Source organism: Ailuropoda melanoleuca, chromosome 10 (assembly GCF_002007445.2).
Source record: "Ailuropoda melanoleuca isolate Jingjing chromosome 10, ASM200744v2, whole genome shotgun sequence".
In the NCBI taxonomy this organism is placed as follows: Eukaryota; Metazoa; Chordata; class Mammalia; order Carnivora; family Ursidae; genus Ailuropoda; species Ailuropoda melanoleuca.
In genome coordinates this window covers 90,303,664-90,318,058 of record NC_048227.1, presented here as the reverse complement: position 1 = coordinate 90,318,058, position 14,395 = coordinate 90,303,664, and the positions used below count along the sequence as shown (strand labels likewise).

The following is a 14,395-nucleotide window of genomic DNA, read 5'->3' as shown; positions in this document are numbered from 1 at the left end:
TTTATGGGAGCATTTAGGCCATTTACATTGAGACTGATTATTGAGAGATATGATTTTAATGATGCCATGTTGCCTGTAAAGTCTTTGTTTCTATCGATTGTGACTTTCTGTTTTGTATCACTCTTGGGGCCTTTTTACTTTTATAGAACCCCCCTTGATATCTCCTGTAGGGCTGGTTTTGTGGTTACGAAATTGGTTAATGACTCGCGAGTCTGGAAGGTCTCTATCTCTCCATCAGTTCTGAATGACAGCCTTGCTGGATAAAGGATCCTTGGCTGCATGTTTTTCTCTGAAAGAGCTTTAAAAATGCCACCCCCAACCCTTCTCTCATTCCAGGTCTGTGTAGACAGGTCTGACGTAATTCTGATACCTTTGCCTTGGTATGTGAGAAATTTCTTTGCCCTGGCTGCTTTCAGTACTGTATCCTTGGATCTAATATTTGTGAATTGCACTATGACGGGACGTGGCATAGATTTGTTGTGGTTGAGCTTGGGAGGGGTCCTCTCTGCCTCTTGGACACGAATGTTTGTTTCCTTTGCTAGATTAGGGAAGTTTTCAGCTACAATTTGTTCAAATATCTCTTCTAGACCTCTGTTTTTCTCCACCCCCTCGGGGTTGCTGATGATTCTGACATTGGAATGTTTCATTGAGTCAGTAATCTCCCGTAACCTTTGAGCCAAGATTCTATTTTAACTTTCCCTTCTCCTAACCCATCCTCCAATTTGCCGATACGTTCTTCTGCCTCATTCACCCTGGCCATCAGAGCCTCTCGTTTTGACAGCATTTGGCTCATAGAATTTTTAATTTCTGCCAGATTCACTCTCATTTCTGCCCTTAGAGATTCTATATTCTCATTAACATTTTCGTTAATACTTTTTTCAAGTCTACACATCATCTTGACCATTGTTACTCTGAACTCCATTTCTGATAATTTCGTTATATCCATATCCATTAGTTCTGTGGCCTCCGAGTCTGTGGCCTCATTGTCTTTTCTTTGTTTGGGGGGGATTTCTCCTTCTTGTCATTCTGATGAGGAGAGGTTGCGGGGTTGTCCAGAGCCCAGATTATTGACCAGGACCCAGGCCGTGTGCACTTGTTTTAAAGGGTACTTAGGGATGTGGGCTTCTTGATTTTTCAGCTGGCCTTCTGGGGGAGGGGCCTGCCGCAATGGTACTCAGGCAACCTGTTTGGGTTGAGTCTCTGTGTCCCCTGTGAGGGGGGATGGGGATGGGCACCCTGTGAGCCGGTCTTTCCAGGCTTTTGTTCTCTGGCAGCTTTCCCTGGCGGTTTGCTCTGCCTCTTCTGAGAGTCAGAGCAGCAGTGGCCGAATCTCAGCCTCTGTCTCAGAACAGAGGGATCGTGGACCATTCTCCACTGATGTTCTGGCCACTTTAACTCTGTTTCTGTTGGTGCTGCTCAACCCTGCAGCGTCCCGGGATGTGTGCCCCACACCCGGCATCCCAGCCCTTACTTCCAGGGCCATGGAGTCTCTGTCCTTTGTGTTTCTAACACCGCCAGCCGCCCCGTGCGCGCTCCCGGAGCTCCCGGTCTCAGTCTGGATCCAGTGAGCACACCGGTGCCCCGTTTCAGTCTGGTGGCGCACGTTCCCCGGCTCATGGTCTCAGTCTGCTCTCTTGTGGGTGCTAATCCGCGAGTCCACCCGCTCCCCCGTGCAGGTGGCTACTGTTTCCTGGTGCCTGAACGTGGCGGCTCCCTCCCCCTTCCGTTTATCTTCTGATATCTATGCGCAGTTTCACAGCTCCCCGCTTCATACCTCAATATTCAGCCCTGGAGATGTTCATTTGTAGAGATCCAGATGTATCTTCATGCGTCTCAGGCTGATTCCGTGGATGTTCAGGCTGGTCTGGTACCTATCCAGCTCAACTCAGGGGACCAGGTGAAAAAGGGGTCCCCTACTCCTCCGCCATCTTAACCAACTTCCCTCTAATTTCTTGAAGTAGAGCTTAGATAATTGATTTGAAAACTTTCCTATTTTTCCTGTATGCATTTTAGTGCTGTAAATTTCCCTCACAGCACTACTTTAGCTGTGTCCCACTTATTTTGATTTATATTATTTGATTTTCATTCATTACAATGTATTTATAATAACTTTGAGACTTCCTTTTTGCCTCATGGATTATTTAGAAGTATGTGTGTTAGTTCCAAGTATTTGAATGTTTTCCTATTACCTGTTATTGATTTCCAGTTTGATTTTATTGAGGTCAGAGAAAACACTTTATGTGATTTAATTCTAAAGTTTTGATATTGTCTTATGGTCCAGTATATGATTTAGCTTGGCATATGCTCTGTGGACACTTGAAAATGTGTATTCTGCTATTGTTGGGTGGTGTGTTCTATAAATGTCAATTCGATTCCATTGGTTGATGGTGATGCTGAGTTATTTTATTCCTTGTTGATTTTTTGTCTGGTTGTTCTATCAATTGTTGAGAGAGAGTTATTGAAATTTCCAAGTATAATTCCATTTGTCTATTCTATGTTCAAGTGTCTTATTTTTTGTTTCACATATTTTGCAGCTCTATTTTTTGGTATGTACAAATTTAGCTTGTTATAGCTTGTTGATAGACTGATACCTTTAGCATCATATAATTTCCCTCTCTATCTCTAGTGATTTACTTTGCTCTGAAGGTTCTACTTTCTATGATATTAACATAACCACCTGTGCTTTCTCTTGATTATTGTTTGCATGGTATATCTTTTTCTACACTTTTACTTTCTTCCTGCCTATAAATTGAAGTGAGTTTCTTCTATACATCATACAATTGGTTCATTTTTTAAAAAAAAGCTTACTCTGCCACTCTCTATATTTTAATTGGTGTATTTAGACTATTTGCATTTATTGTATTTATTGGTTATGTTAGGATTTAAGTTTGTCATTTTATTTTTTAGTTTTAGTTTTCTGTTTTTTTTTCCTCTGTTTTTTCCCTACCTTTATATTGGAATGTGTGGTTCATATTTGAACATTTTTTAGAATTTCATTTTGATTTATCTACATTATACATTCATAACTTACCATAGTTGACTGGTGTCATTATTTTGCCCATTTGAATAAAGTGGAGTAATCTTACTTTCCTTTTTATCCTTTTGCCCTTCTCCATATAATTTTCTTAAATATTTTCTCCCACTACATGTAGAACTACATCAGGTAGCATTATAATTTTTTTAGAAACTCAAGAGGAGAAGGAAAGTCTGTTGTTTTTACTAATGTATTTGCTTACCCTGTTCATCCTTCCTAATGTTCAGTGATTTCCTGTCTGCTTAGAGATCTTCTGTTACCCGTTCTTTTGAGAAGCCTACTGACGTTAGAATTGTTGTTCTCCTCAATTGTTAGTTTTCTCTGGCTACCTTCACAATTTTTCCTTCATTTTTAGTTTTCAGAAATTTAATTATGGTATATAGTGGCATGGATTTCTTTGTGTTTTTCCTGTTTGGAGTTTGCTCAGCTTCTTGAATCTGTAGGTTAGATAGGTTTTAGGCATTATTTTCTCAAGCATTTTTCACTTCACAGTTTCCTGTCTTTTCAGAACTCCAATTACACGAATGTTAGATCTTTTGTTATAGTCCCATGGGTCTTTAAATTTCTGTTCTTTTTTTCCAGTCTATTTTCTCTGTGTTGCTTAGATTGAGTAATTTCTATTGTTCTGTCTTGCAGCTTGCTGATTCTTTCTTCTGTCTCCTTTATTGTGCTCTTGAGCCTATCCACTGAGATTATTATTTCAACTGTTATATTTTTTAGTTCTAAGATTTTCATTTTGTTCTTCCTTATGTTGTCTATTTTTTTGCTGAGACTTTCTAATTTTTCATTTGTTTTGAATGTGTTTTAGAACACATTTGGTTGTTGAAGCTTAAAATCTTTTTCAGATAATTCTGGCATTTATGTCATCTTGTTGTTGGCATCTTTCAAGCATTTTTAACTTTTATTCAGTTTGAGATCTTTGTGATTTTTTGATATGAGGAATGACTGTATTGAAACCTGATATTTTTAATATTATATAATGTGACCCTGGATCTTATTCAAATCTTCTGATTCCTCTAGCACTGCTCTAGTCAGATGGTGGGGGTTCTGCCTCATTACCCAGGTTCCCCACCCATTGACAACTGAAGGGATTGACTTTATTACTACTGAGTGGGGTGGGAGTTCCAGCTCTCCATGAGGCCTCCACTGATACCTCCCTGGCTGAACAAAATAGACGTGTTTTGTTACTTCTCCTAAAACATGTATGTGTAAAAGTGAGTAATTTAAAAAACTAATTCCAAGAATGAAGAATTCCTAGGAAGTTGATGTTATGTAAATAATTTTTCTTGAACATTGTAATTTATGTATATTTGAGCTCCTCAGTAATTGTATTTATTTAAGTTGTAACATTTAAATTGTCTGTAAGTCTAGGGGCACCTGGGTGGCTCAGTCAGTTAAGCATCCAACTCTTGGTTTCAGCTTAGGTCATGATCTCAGGGTTGTGAGATCAACCCCCCCTCCTCCCTGGCCGTTGGGCTCTGTGCTCAGCATGGAGTCTGCCTAGGATTCTCTCTCTCCCTCTCCCTCTGCTCCTCTCCTTGCTTGCACTTGCTGTCTCTCTCTTAAATAAATAAATAGATAAATAAAATCTTTAAATTGTCATAAGTCTAGGGCCACCTGGCTGGCTCAGTCAATAGAGCACCTGACTCTTGATCTCAAGGTCGAGAGTTCAAGCCCCACATTGGGCATGGAGCCTACTTAAAATGAAAAGTAAATAAATAAATTGTTGTAAGTCTATTGTGCTGAGCATTGGAAGCTGCAGATATTACTCTTTTATTAAACCGAAAAATAATACTTGTGCTTTGTGACAAATCCAACAAATTCAGAATAGTTTAGAGTAAAATTGGCCTCCTCATCCCAATTCCATTCTCCAAATGTAACTTTTAACAATCAGATATGCATTCACCCAGTTTTAAATGTCTATTTACACTTCCAATCATGTCCCCCCACCTCACTTATTCACTACAAGTCTTTCTCTCCAGCTTCTCTTCCTATGCATTCTTTGTAGGCTCATCCTCTTTATCCAGCTATTAAATGTTGGGATGCTTTCAGACTTGGTTCTAGAAACCTTTTCTTCTACATCACTATTTTTTTCTTTGTGACTCACCTATATCCTTGCCTCAATTGCCATTTACACTTAGATGACTCATAAATTTATTTTTCTACTTCAGATCTCTGGTCTGAGTGTCAAACTGATAATGCCACCTTTGTACTTAACATCTTCTTTTGTATCTAAATGGCGCTTCAAGTCCAAAAACCAGACTGGTGATCTTCTCTTCCAACCTCTTACAGCTTTCACATCTTAGTGAATAGTACCACCATATATTGAGTTATATTTGCCAGAAGCCTAGAGTCATTGTTGCCTCCCTTTTCCTTTACCTCCCATATCCAGTTAATCACCGTGTCCTTGGTTTTTCCTTCGAAATCTGCCCACTCGTTTCCATGTATACCTCTAGGCTTTCATCATCTCCTGCCTGGGCTAGAGCAATATTTTCTTAAATAGACTTTTTGCTTTAATCTCATTGCATCTGAATTAAATTTTTACTCTGTAACCAGAGAGATACTTTCAAAACAAAAATTTGGTCATGTTACCTGCCTACTTAAAATATTTCATTTTTTTTTGTTGTTCCTATGTAAATACCGAAATCCTTAACGTGACTTAGCACAGTGTAGATCAGGTAGTTGACATTTAAAAAGTATTTTTGGAAGAATGAATAGATGAACTTTTATAGTTTAGAGTGTGTGCTATTAAAATAGTATTGTTCACTCATGTACCTCTATGTATCTTTTTTATTCTTGTTATATTTCTATTTGATATGTTTCTAGAAGTGGGGTTGCCAGTATAGTTTGGTTTTCATCCATTAAATATCAAGGGTAAAGGACCAGTTGGTGTAGTGCCTTGTAGCCATCAAGAGAAAAAGAGAAGTCTGATCTAGGAAGATCAGTGATGATTTATTAAGGGAGCCATCTCGTACCTCCTACCTGATGGAAGGGAGTTATGTCCTAAAGAATTGCCCAATGACTTAAGGATTTTTTGTTTTTGAGATTTTATGCTAAACAACTTTAGGTAAAATATTTTATAGGATAGAGCAAGGAACAAATAAGTCAGATTTTTAATATTTGTAACAAATGTGACTTATTCCTATTTTTATTTTGCTTTTTTTTATATTAAAGACAGTATATGGAAATTAGGTAGTTTAAGGAAAGGAATGATTTGAAATGGGGTGGTCACATAAGAAGGGTGAATAGAGGGGCGCCTGGGTGGTGCAGTTGTTAAGCGTCTGCCTTTGGCTCAGGGCGTGATCCCGGAGTTATGAGGTCGAGCCCCACATCAGGCTCCTCCGCTATGAGCCTGCTTCTTCCTCTCCCACTCCCCCTGCTTGTGTTCCCTCTCTCAATGGCTGTCTCTATCTCTGTCAAATAAATAAATAAAATCTTAAAAAAAAGAAGGGTGAATAGAAATACTGTATGAATTATAATTTCATAGAAATAAAGGGTCTGTTTACTAGTGTAGTAGATACTGGGCAGAATGTGATGTAGGCAATTAGCGTTTTCAGAGAAGTGTTCTTCCATCTCTGTCTCTTTGGGTTCATTCCGTGGAGGGAGGATGGTGTGTGCTTGTGCTTGTGAAGCAGGCAGAAAACAGCATGAAGGTATCAGGTGCCTGAAAGATGGGGATCTGGGGGGTATCAGTTTGCTATTAGCTTGGCACTTGCTAGTTTTGTGACCTTGGGCAACGTAGCTAATCTCTGTGATAATTTCCCATCTGAAAATAGTACTAACCACTGATTTACATGCAGACAAGATTGGATATGATCACTTGTTTTATTACTTATTAATGTATTTATTTAAAAATTCATTTGTTGTTTGAGCTGATAATAAAACACTTTATTACTGATTTTAGTTATGAATTTGCATACCAGAAAGATAAAAAGGCTACAAAATGACTCACAATGGGCAGTTAGGGCACTAAGAGGTACCATTAAACTCTGAGAGTTAATATGCTTTTGGAAATATGCATGTATTCAAAGGGACCACAGAACTCCATGAAATTCATATGTAACTACAAATTTTTTGTTTTTTCCCTCTAGTCTATTTTTGTTCATACCGAAATGTGTGGATTAAGCAGCTTTATATTTATTTTCTTCTTCCTATTAATTTTGCATCAGCTACTTTAGGGCTGTTTAAGCAAAACATTGATTTAATTGCTCCGTTTGTCATTTCTTCTTGTTCCAGGCAATGGACCTCACCATGACCGTTGCTGTACTTATAATGAAAACAACTTGGTGGATGGTGTTTATTGTCTCCCAATAGGACACTGGATTGAGGCCACTGGGCACACCAATGAGATGAAGCACACCACAGACTTCTATTTTAATATTGCAGGCCACCAAGCCATGCATTATTCAAGGTAAAAATAGTGCCATGTTTATAAGCATAGAAATAGGACGGGAGGTAGTATTAGGACAATGGAAGTGTTTACTGTGTTCAAAACAGCAGTGTCTCCCTTTGGAGGGGCATATAGGCCTGAGGAGATAAATTACAGTGAATCACTGTGCGAGCTTTTCTGGTTCTAGATGTGCAACATTCTTTGTATAGAATTTTTTTATTAATTACATACTTTAGCATCAACATGTTTTGACCAGATTGTACTTAGCCAGTCTTTGTACTTTGATAGTGGTTCCTAGATCAGCATTTATCTTTTATACTATTGACCAACACTGAAACAAAAACTGGTCTCTCTTTATAAACTTCCATTCACATAAATGTGTGAACATGTAGACATAAAGCTGGATTATATGTGATCATTTGTTCTGTTATTTAGTAATATATTTATTTTTTTATTTGTTTATTTAATTCTTATCCCAGCCATATGTGCCATAATAAAAAGTCAAACACTGAAGAGGATGCTAACTGAAAAGTAAGGTTCAATACACTCTCCTTCATTACCACTCATCAGAAGTGATTATTTCCAGTGCTTTTATGGTTAGTTTTTCTGGAGTTTAATTCCAAGTCTTAAATAATATTCATATAATTTATTTGTTAATGTATCTGTTTAAAAATAGCTATTGTTTCCCATCTGTGGCATGAGAGATATTAAGTTCACTTACACCTGTCGTCTTTCCCCACTCCCACTTTCTATCAGCTCATTAAAAAAAATTCTTTTGTTACTTAACTTCATAAAAATTCTGTTTCTTGACCTATACATTTTTGACAGTGATTCTTGATTTCCTACTGGGTAAGTCAGAGATTTATTGTCCTTGTATCCTCCTCCACATCTATTTCCACCTGTTAATTCCTGTTTTGCATTGCTTTCACATTTTCAAGGTTTATAGAATTTAAATTTAATTTAGTAAATTAAGTCTTTTATAGTTTGATGATTTGAAAATGGAAACCAATATTCAACATTTAAAATATCATATAAATATTATTTACTGTAGAATGTGCACTGTTTGTGCCATAGACAAAGAAGCATTCTCATGTTCTTAAAAACTGCATTGCTTTGAATGACAGATGTCATTAGTACAAACAGGGTAGTGAATGGTAGAAGAGGGGATGGGACTTCATCATAGTGTTAGGGAATTCATGTTCTTCTTGGACACACCGTTCTTGTAAATCCATGCTAGACGTTGGCCTTGCTGATGGATTGGAGGCAAAACATGAGGAAGAGAGGAGTTAAGTGTGGCATGTGATTTTATAGCCTGAGAACTGGATTAATGGTGTTGCTGTGTATTGAGATGGGGAAGAGAAGATGAGCAGTTTGGAGTAGGGATCGAGATGATAATTCTATTGTAGACATAATATATTTGAAATGTAGGTTAGATTGCAGAAAGGAAATCAATCTGATGTCTGGAGTTTTGTGGAGAGGTTGCGAATAGACAGATAAAATTGGGGTTATCAATATATAGATGACATTCAAAGTAATGAGTTTATTATTTATTTATTTTTAAAGATTTATTTTTTAGAAAGAGCGAGAGCATAAGCAGGCGGAGGTGCAGAGGGAGAGAGAGAGAATCCTCAAGCAGACTCCCTGCTGAGTATGGAGCCTGACCCCGGTGCAGGGTTGGGCGGGGGTGGGGGCAGTGAGGTCCTTGATATCATGACCCTGAAATCATGACCTGAGCTAGAATTAAGAGTCAGATGCTCAACCGACTGAGCCAACCAGGCACCCCTCAAAATGATGAGTTTAGATGAAATCATTTAGTGAATGAATGAAATATAGCAGAGCAAAGAAAAGAAGTGAAAATAATAAGCCCTTGGGTCCATACAATTTAGAGATCAAAGAAGAGGATCCAGAGAAAAGAATTGAAAAGAAGCACCCATTGAGGTGTACTAACCTTTAGTGAGGTTGTGTTTTTGAGTTATTTTTCATTTTTGCTGAACTTCAATCGCTGAAGAGTCATGTTTTAGACTCTGGGGATTTTCTTCTACTATTTGATTATTTCTCCTCCTTTGTTCTGTCTTTGTTCTGTTTTTAAAGACCATCCTTGGATGGTGGACCTCGTCAATTTATATCTTATTCTTGACTTTTAAAAAATATTTTCACCTCTAGGTTTTATTGCTTTACATTTTGGAAAACTTCCATTTTTTTTCCTTCCAACTCAACTAATTTTTTCCCTTAATTTTGATAACTGTATCCTTATTTTTCATGGACTCTTACTTATTTTGTTATACCCTTTTTGCATATTAGCTTATTCTGGTTTGTAAATGGATATATTCTTGAGTCTTTCTTATAATACTAATGAGAATGATTTTGAAGTCGTCCTCTTTTACCACAATTATCTTGTTTCCTCCAGAATCAGTTGTTCTCTACTCATTTTGACCTTTCTCTTTTTTGTTGTTAGTTTTAAGTATACATGGAAATTCTTAGTTGTCCACCTTTATTATTAGAAAGAGGAGGTTGATTATTAAATTTGGTGAGCATGCGTTTCCTCTGCCATTACTAGCTTCTGTGCCTCTAGCAGTGTTGGTACAGGTGTGTGCATGTGGGCTGACCATGTCTTCCTGAGGAGCACAGAAACAGACATGCAGCCTGGCCACTACTGCTACCCCACCCCGAATCGAAGGATGAGGAGGACCTGTGTGGGACACACTTCTCACTCTGAGAGCCTTTGCTCCCCATGTAGGTTTCAGTTTTTAAAGAAAGTATTTCTTCAGCTTCATATGTAGTATCATAGCTGTATGTGAGGTGAGTATGGATCATGTACTCACAGTTCATTCATAGTCATGCAAAAAAGGTTAAATTTAAAAATTTTCCTTAAAGCAACTTAGTTTTACATCTAAATCTTTATTCTACTGGATTCTCAGATAATTCAACCTGTTATTATCCTTCTCAGGTGCATATATATATATATATATATATATTTGTGTGTGTGTGTGTGTGTATATATATATTATATATGTCTTTGTATGTATATATGTGTGTGTATATGTGTGTATATTATTCCCATTTGTTGAGAGTTATTATCATAAATGGATGTTGAATTTAGTTATGCCTTTTTGTATTTTATATGCATATATAAAATATAAATATATATAAACACATATATATATTTTTACCTGAGAAGGATAATATTAAGTTGAAATAATATATAATATGTATGAAAATATATCTAAATAACACACACAATATATAATAAACATATGTTTATACCTGAGGTGTTATATATATATAACATAGAAATGCATACCTGTATACATGGGATGTATTTATAATGGGATAAAATCTCAGCTTTATCAGTTTTGGACTTAGTGTCTTTTGTTCCTCTATTTATCTCTATAATATAGATAACAGGGAACTTGGTAATAAATAACAGTTGTTTATAGTGGACCTGGAGCCATATGTTTATTTTTAAGATGTTCTGTTAACTTCCAAGTTTTCTTAAAGTTCAGTCTCAAAGTCATCAACTTGAAAATCAGTTGGGTGGGTGATTTTTAAAAAATTTTAAATTGAGGCACAATTGACATATAACATTATATTACTTTCAGGTGTATAACATAATGATTCAATATTGGTATACACTATGTAACGATCACCACAATAAGTCTAGTTTCCCTTGTCACTATATAAAGTTACATAATATACACACGATATTATTGACTACAGTCACCATGCTGTACGTTACATCCCTATGGTTTACGTATTTCATGACTATAAGTGTGCACCGTTTAACCCTTTTTTCCCAAAATACGCCACCTCTCAACCCTCTCCTATCTGGCAACCATCAGTCTGTTCTTTTCATCTATCAGTTAGGTTTTGTTTTGTTTTTTAGATTCCACATGTAAGTGAAATCATATGGTGTTTGTCTTTTTCTGTGTCTTATTTCACTCAGCGTACTCTCAAGTTCTATCCATATTGTTGCAAATGAATTTTGATTCTTTTTTTAAATGGCTGAATAGTATTCCATTGTGTGTGTGTGTGTGTGTGTGTGTGTGTGTGTGTGAGTTTATCACATCTGTATCCACTCATCCATCAACAGACACTGGTTGTTTCCATATCTTGGCTATTTTGAATAATACTGCAGTGAACATAGGGATGCCTATGTTTTTGAGTTAGTGTTTTCATTTTTCTTTAGATGAACAAACAGAAGTGGAATTGCTGGATCATATGGTGGTTATATTTTTAGTTTTTTGAGTAATTTCCATACTGTTTTCCACAGTGGCTATACAAATTTGCATTCCCACCAACAGTGAATGAGGGTTCCCTTTTCTCTATATCCTCACCAATGCTTGTTATTTCTTGTCTTTTTGATAGCAGCCCTTCTGACAGAAGTTAGCATGATATCTCATTGTGATTTTGATTTGCATTTCCCTGATGTTAGTGATGTTGACCTGTTGGTCATTTGTATGTCTTCTTTGGAGAAATGTTTATTCAGATCCTCTGCCCATTTTTTAATTGGATTGTGTGAATTCTTTATGTATTTTGGATATTAACTCTTGTCAGATATATGATTTGCAAATATCTTCTCCCATTCAGTAGGTTGCCCTTTTATTTTTAACGGTTTCCTCTGTTGTGCAGAGGTTTTTAGTTTGATATAAGCACATTTGTTTATTTTTGCTTTTGTTGACATTACCTTGGAGTCAGACCCAAAAAAAAATTTGCCAAGAGCAATGTCAAGGAGCTTATTGCCTGCTTTTTCTTGTAGGAATTTTATGGTTTCAGGTCTTACATTCAAGTCTTTAATCCATTCTGAGTTAATTTTTGTGTATGGTGTAAAATGCTGGTCCAGACTCATTCTTTTACCTAAGGCTGTCCAGTTCTCCTAATACCATTTATTGAAGAGACTCTCCTATCCCCATTGTATATTCTTCACTCCTTTGTCATAAATTAATTGGCCATACATGCAAAAGTTTATTTCTGGACTCTCTATTTTGTTCTGTTGATCCATGTATCTGTTTTTATGCCAATACCATGCTATTTTGGTTACTATAGCTTTGTAATATAGTTTGAAATCAAGGAGTGTGATTTTGATTTGTTCTTCTTTCTCAAGATTGCTCTGGCTATTTGGGTTCTTTTGTGGTTCCATAGAAATTTTAGGATTGTTCTATTTTTGTGAAAAATGCCATTGGGATTTTGAAGAGATTTCATTGAATCTGTTGATTGCTTTGGATAATATGTACACTTTAATAATATTAATTTTTCAATCCATGAGCCCAGAATATTTTCCCATTTATTTGTGTATTCTTCAATTTCTTTCATCAGTATCTTATAGGTTTTTAGTGTATAAGTCTTTCACCTTCTTGATTAAACTTCCTCCTAGGTATTTTATTCTTTTTGATGCAACTGTAAATGGGATTGTTTTCTTCTCTTTCTGATAGTTTGTTGTTAGTGTATAAAAACAACAGATATTTGTGTGTTGATTTTGTATCCTGCAACTGTACTGAATTTATCAGGGTTGTGTGTGTGTGTGTGTGTGTGTGTGTGTGTGTGTGTGTGTGTGTATGTGTGTGTAGCCTTTTGAGTTTTCTCTATATAAAATCATGTTGTTTGCAAATAGGACAGTTTTACTTTTTCCTTTCCAATTTGGATACTTTTTATTTCTTTTTCTTGACTAATTGTCCTGGCTAGGATTTTCAGTACTGTGTTGAATAAAAGTGGCAAGAGTTGGAAATCCTTGTACTGTTCTTGATCTCAGAGAAAAAGCTTTTAGCTTTTCACTGTTGAGTATGATGTTAGGTGTAAGTGTGTCATATATGGCCTTTATTATGTTGAGGTGCATTCCCTTTATATCCACTTTGTTGAGAGTTTTTATCATAAATCGATGTTGAATTTAGTCAAATTCTTTTCACACATCTATTGAGATGATCATATGATTTTTATCTTTCTGTTAATGTGGTATAAATCATGTTGACTGATTTGCAGATACGGAGCCATCCTTTTATGCCCGAAACAAATCCTGCTTGATCATGGTGTATGATCTTTTTATTGTATTGTTGAATTGGGCTGCTAATATTTTATTGAGGATTTTTGCATCTGTGTTCATCAGAGATATTGGCCTATAATTCTCTTTTTTTTGTGGTGTTCTTGTTTGGTTTTGGTATAGGATAGTGCTGACCTTGTAAAATACGTTTGGAAGAATTCCTTTGTACTCAATTTTTTAGAAGAGTTTAAGAAGGACAGATATTGAAACTTGTTGTGGGGCGTCTGGGGGGCTCAGTCAGTTAGGCATCTGCCTTGGGCTCAGGTCATGATGTTGGTGTCCTGAGATTGAGCCCCACGTTGGGCTCCCTTCTCAGCAGGGAGTCTGCTTCTCTCTCTCCCTCTGCCCCTCCACCCTGCTTGTGCTCTGTCTCTTTCTCTTTGTCTCTCTCAAATAAATAAAACCTTAAGAAAAAAAAACCCGAAAAACTTCTTTGAATGTTTGGTAGAATTCACCAGTGAATCCTCTGGTCCTGGAATTTGTTGAGACGTTTTTGATTACTGAGTCAATTTCCTGGCTAGTATTTAGTCTATTCAGATTTTCTATTTCTTCATGATTCAGTCTTAAAAGATTCTGTTTCTAGAAATTTACCCTTTTTATTCTAGGATGTTCAATTTGTTGGCATATAATTTTTCAAAATAGTCCTGTTTATTTTTTGTATTTTTTTGGTATCAGTTGTAACTTCTGCTCTTTCATTTCTTTTTTTTTTCTTTTTTTTTTTTTTAAAGATTTTATTTATTTATGTGACAGAGAGACAGCCAGCGAGAGAGGGAACACAGCAGGGGAGAGGGAGAGGAAGAAGCAGGTTCCCAGCCGAGGAGCCCGATGTGGTACTCGATCCCAGAACTCTGGGATCATGCCCTGAGCCCGAAGGCAGATGCTTAACGACTGCGCTACCCAGGCGCCCCTGCTCTTTCATTTCTGATGTTATTTATTTGAG

General features: G+C 36.6%; 1 protein-coding gene across 4 annotated transcripts in view; it reads left to right on the top strand.

Moving 5' to 3' along the window:
- The window catches only part of EPM2A (EPM2A glucan phosphatase, laforin), a 122,490-nt gene that overhangs the window by 33,422 nt on the left and 74,673 nt on the right, over positions 1-14,395 (top strand). For all 4 annotated transcript variants that reach the window (XM_034669257.1, XM_034669258.1, XM_034669255.1 and 1 more), the window contains one exon: positions 7,271-7,445. In XM_034669257.1, coding sequence (XP_034525148.1) covers positions 7,384-7,445 — 62 coding nt within the window. In that variant the 5' untranslated portion in view covers positions 7,271-7,383. The remainder of the gene's footprint in view (positions 1-7,270; positions 7,446-14,395) is intronic.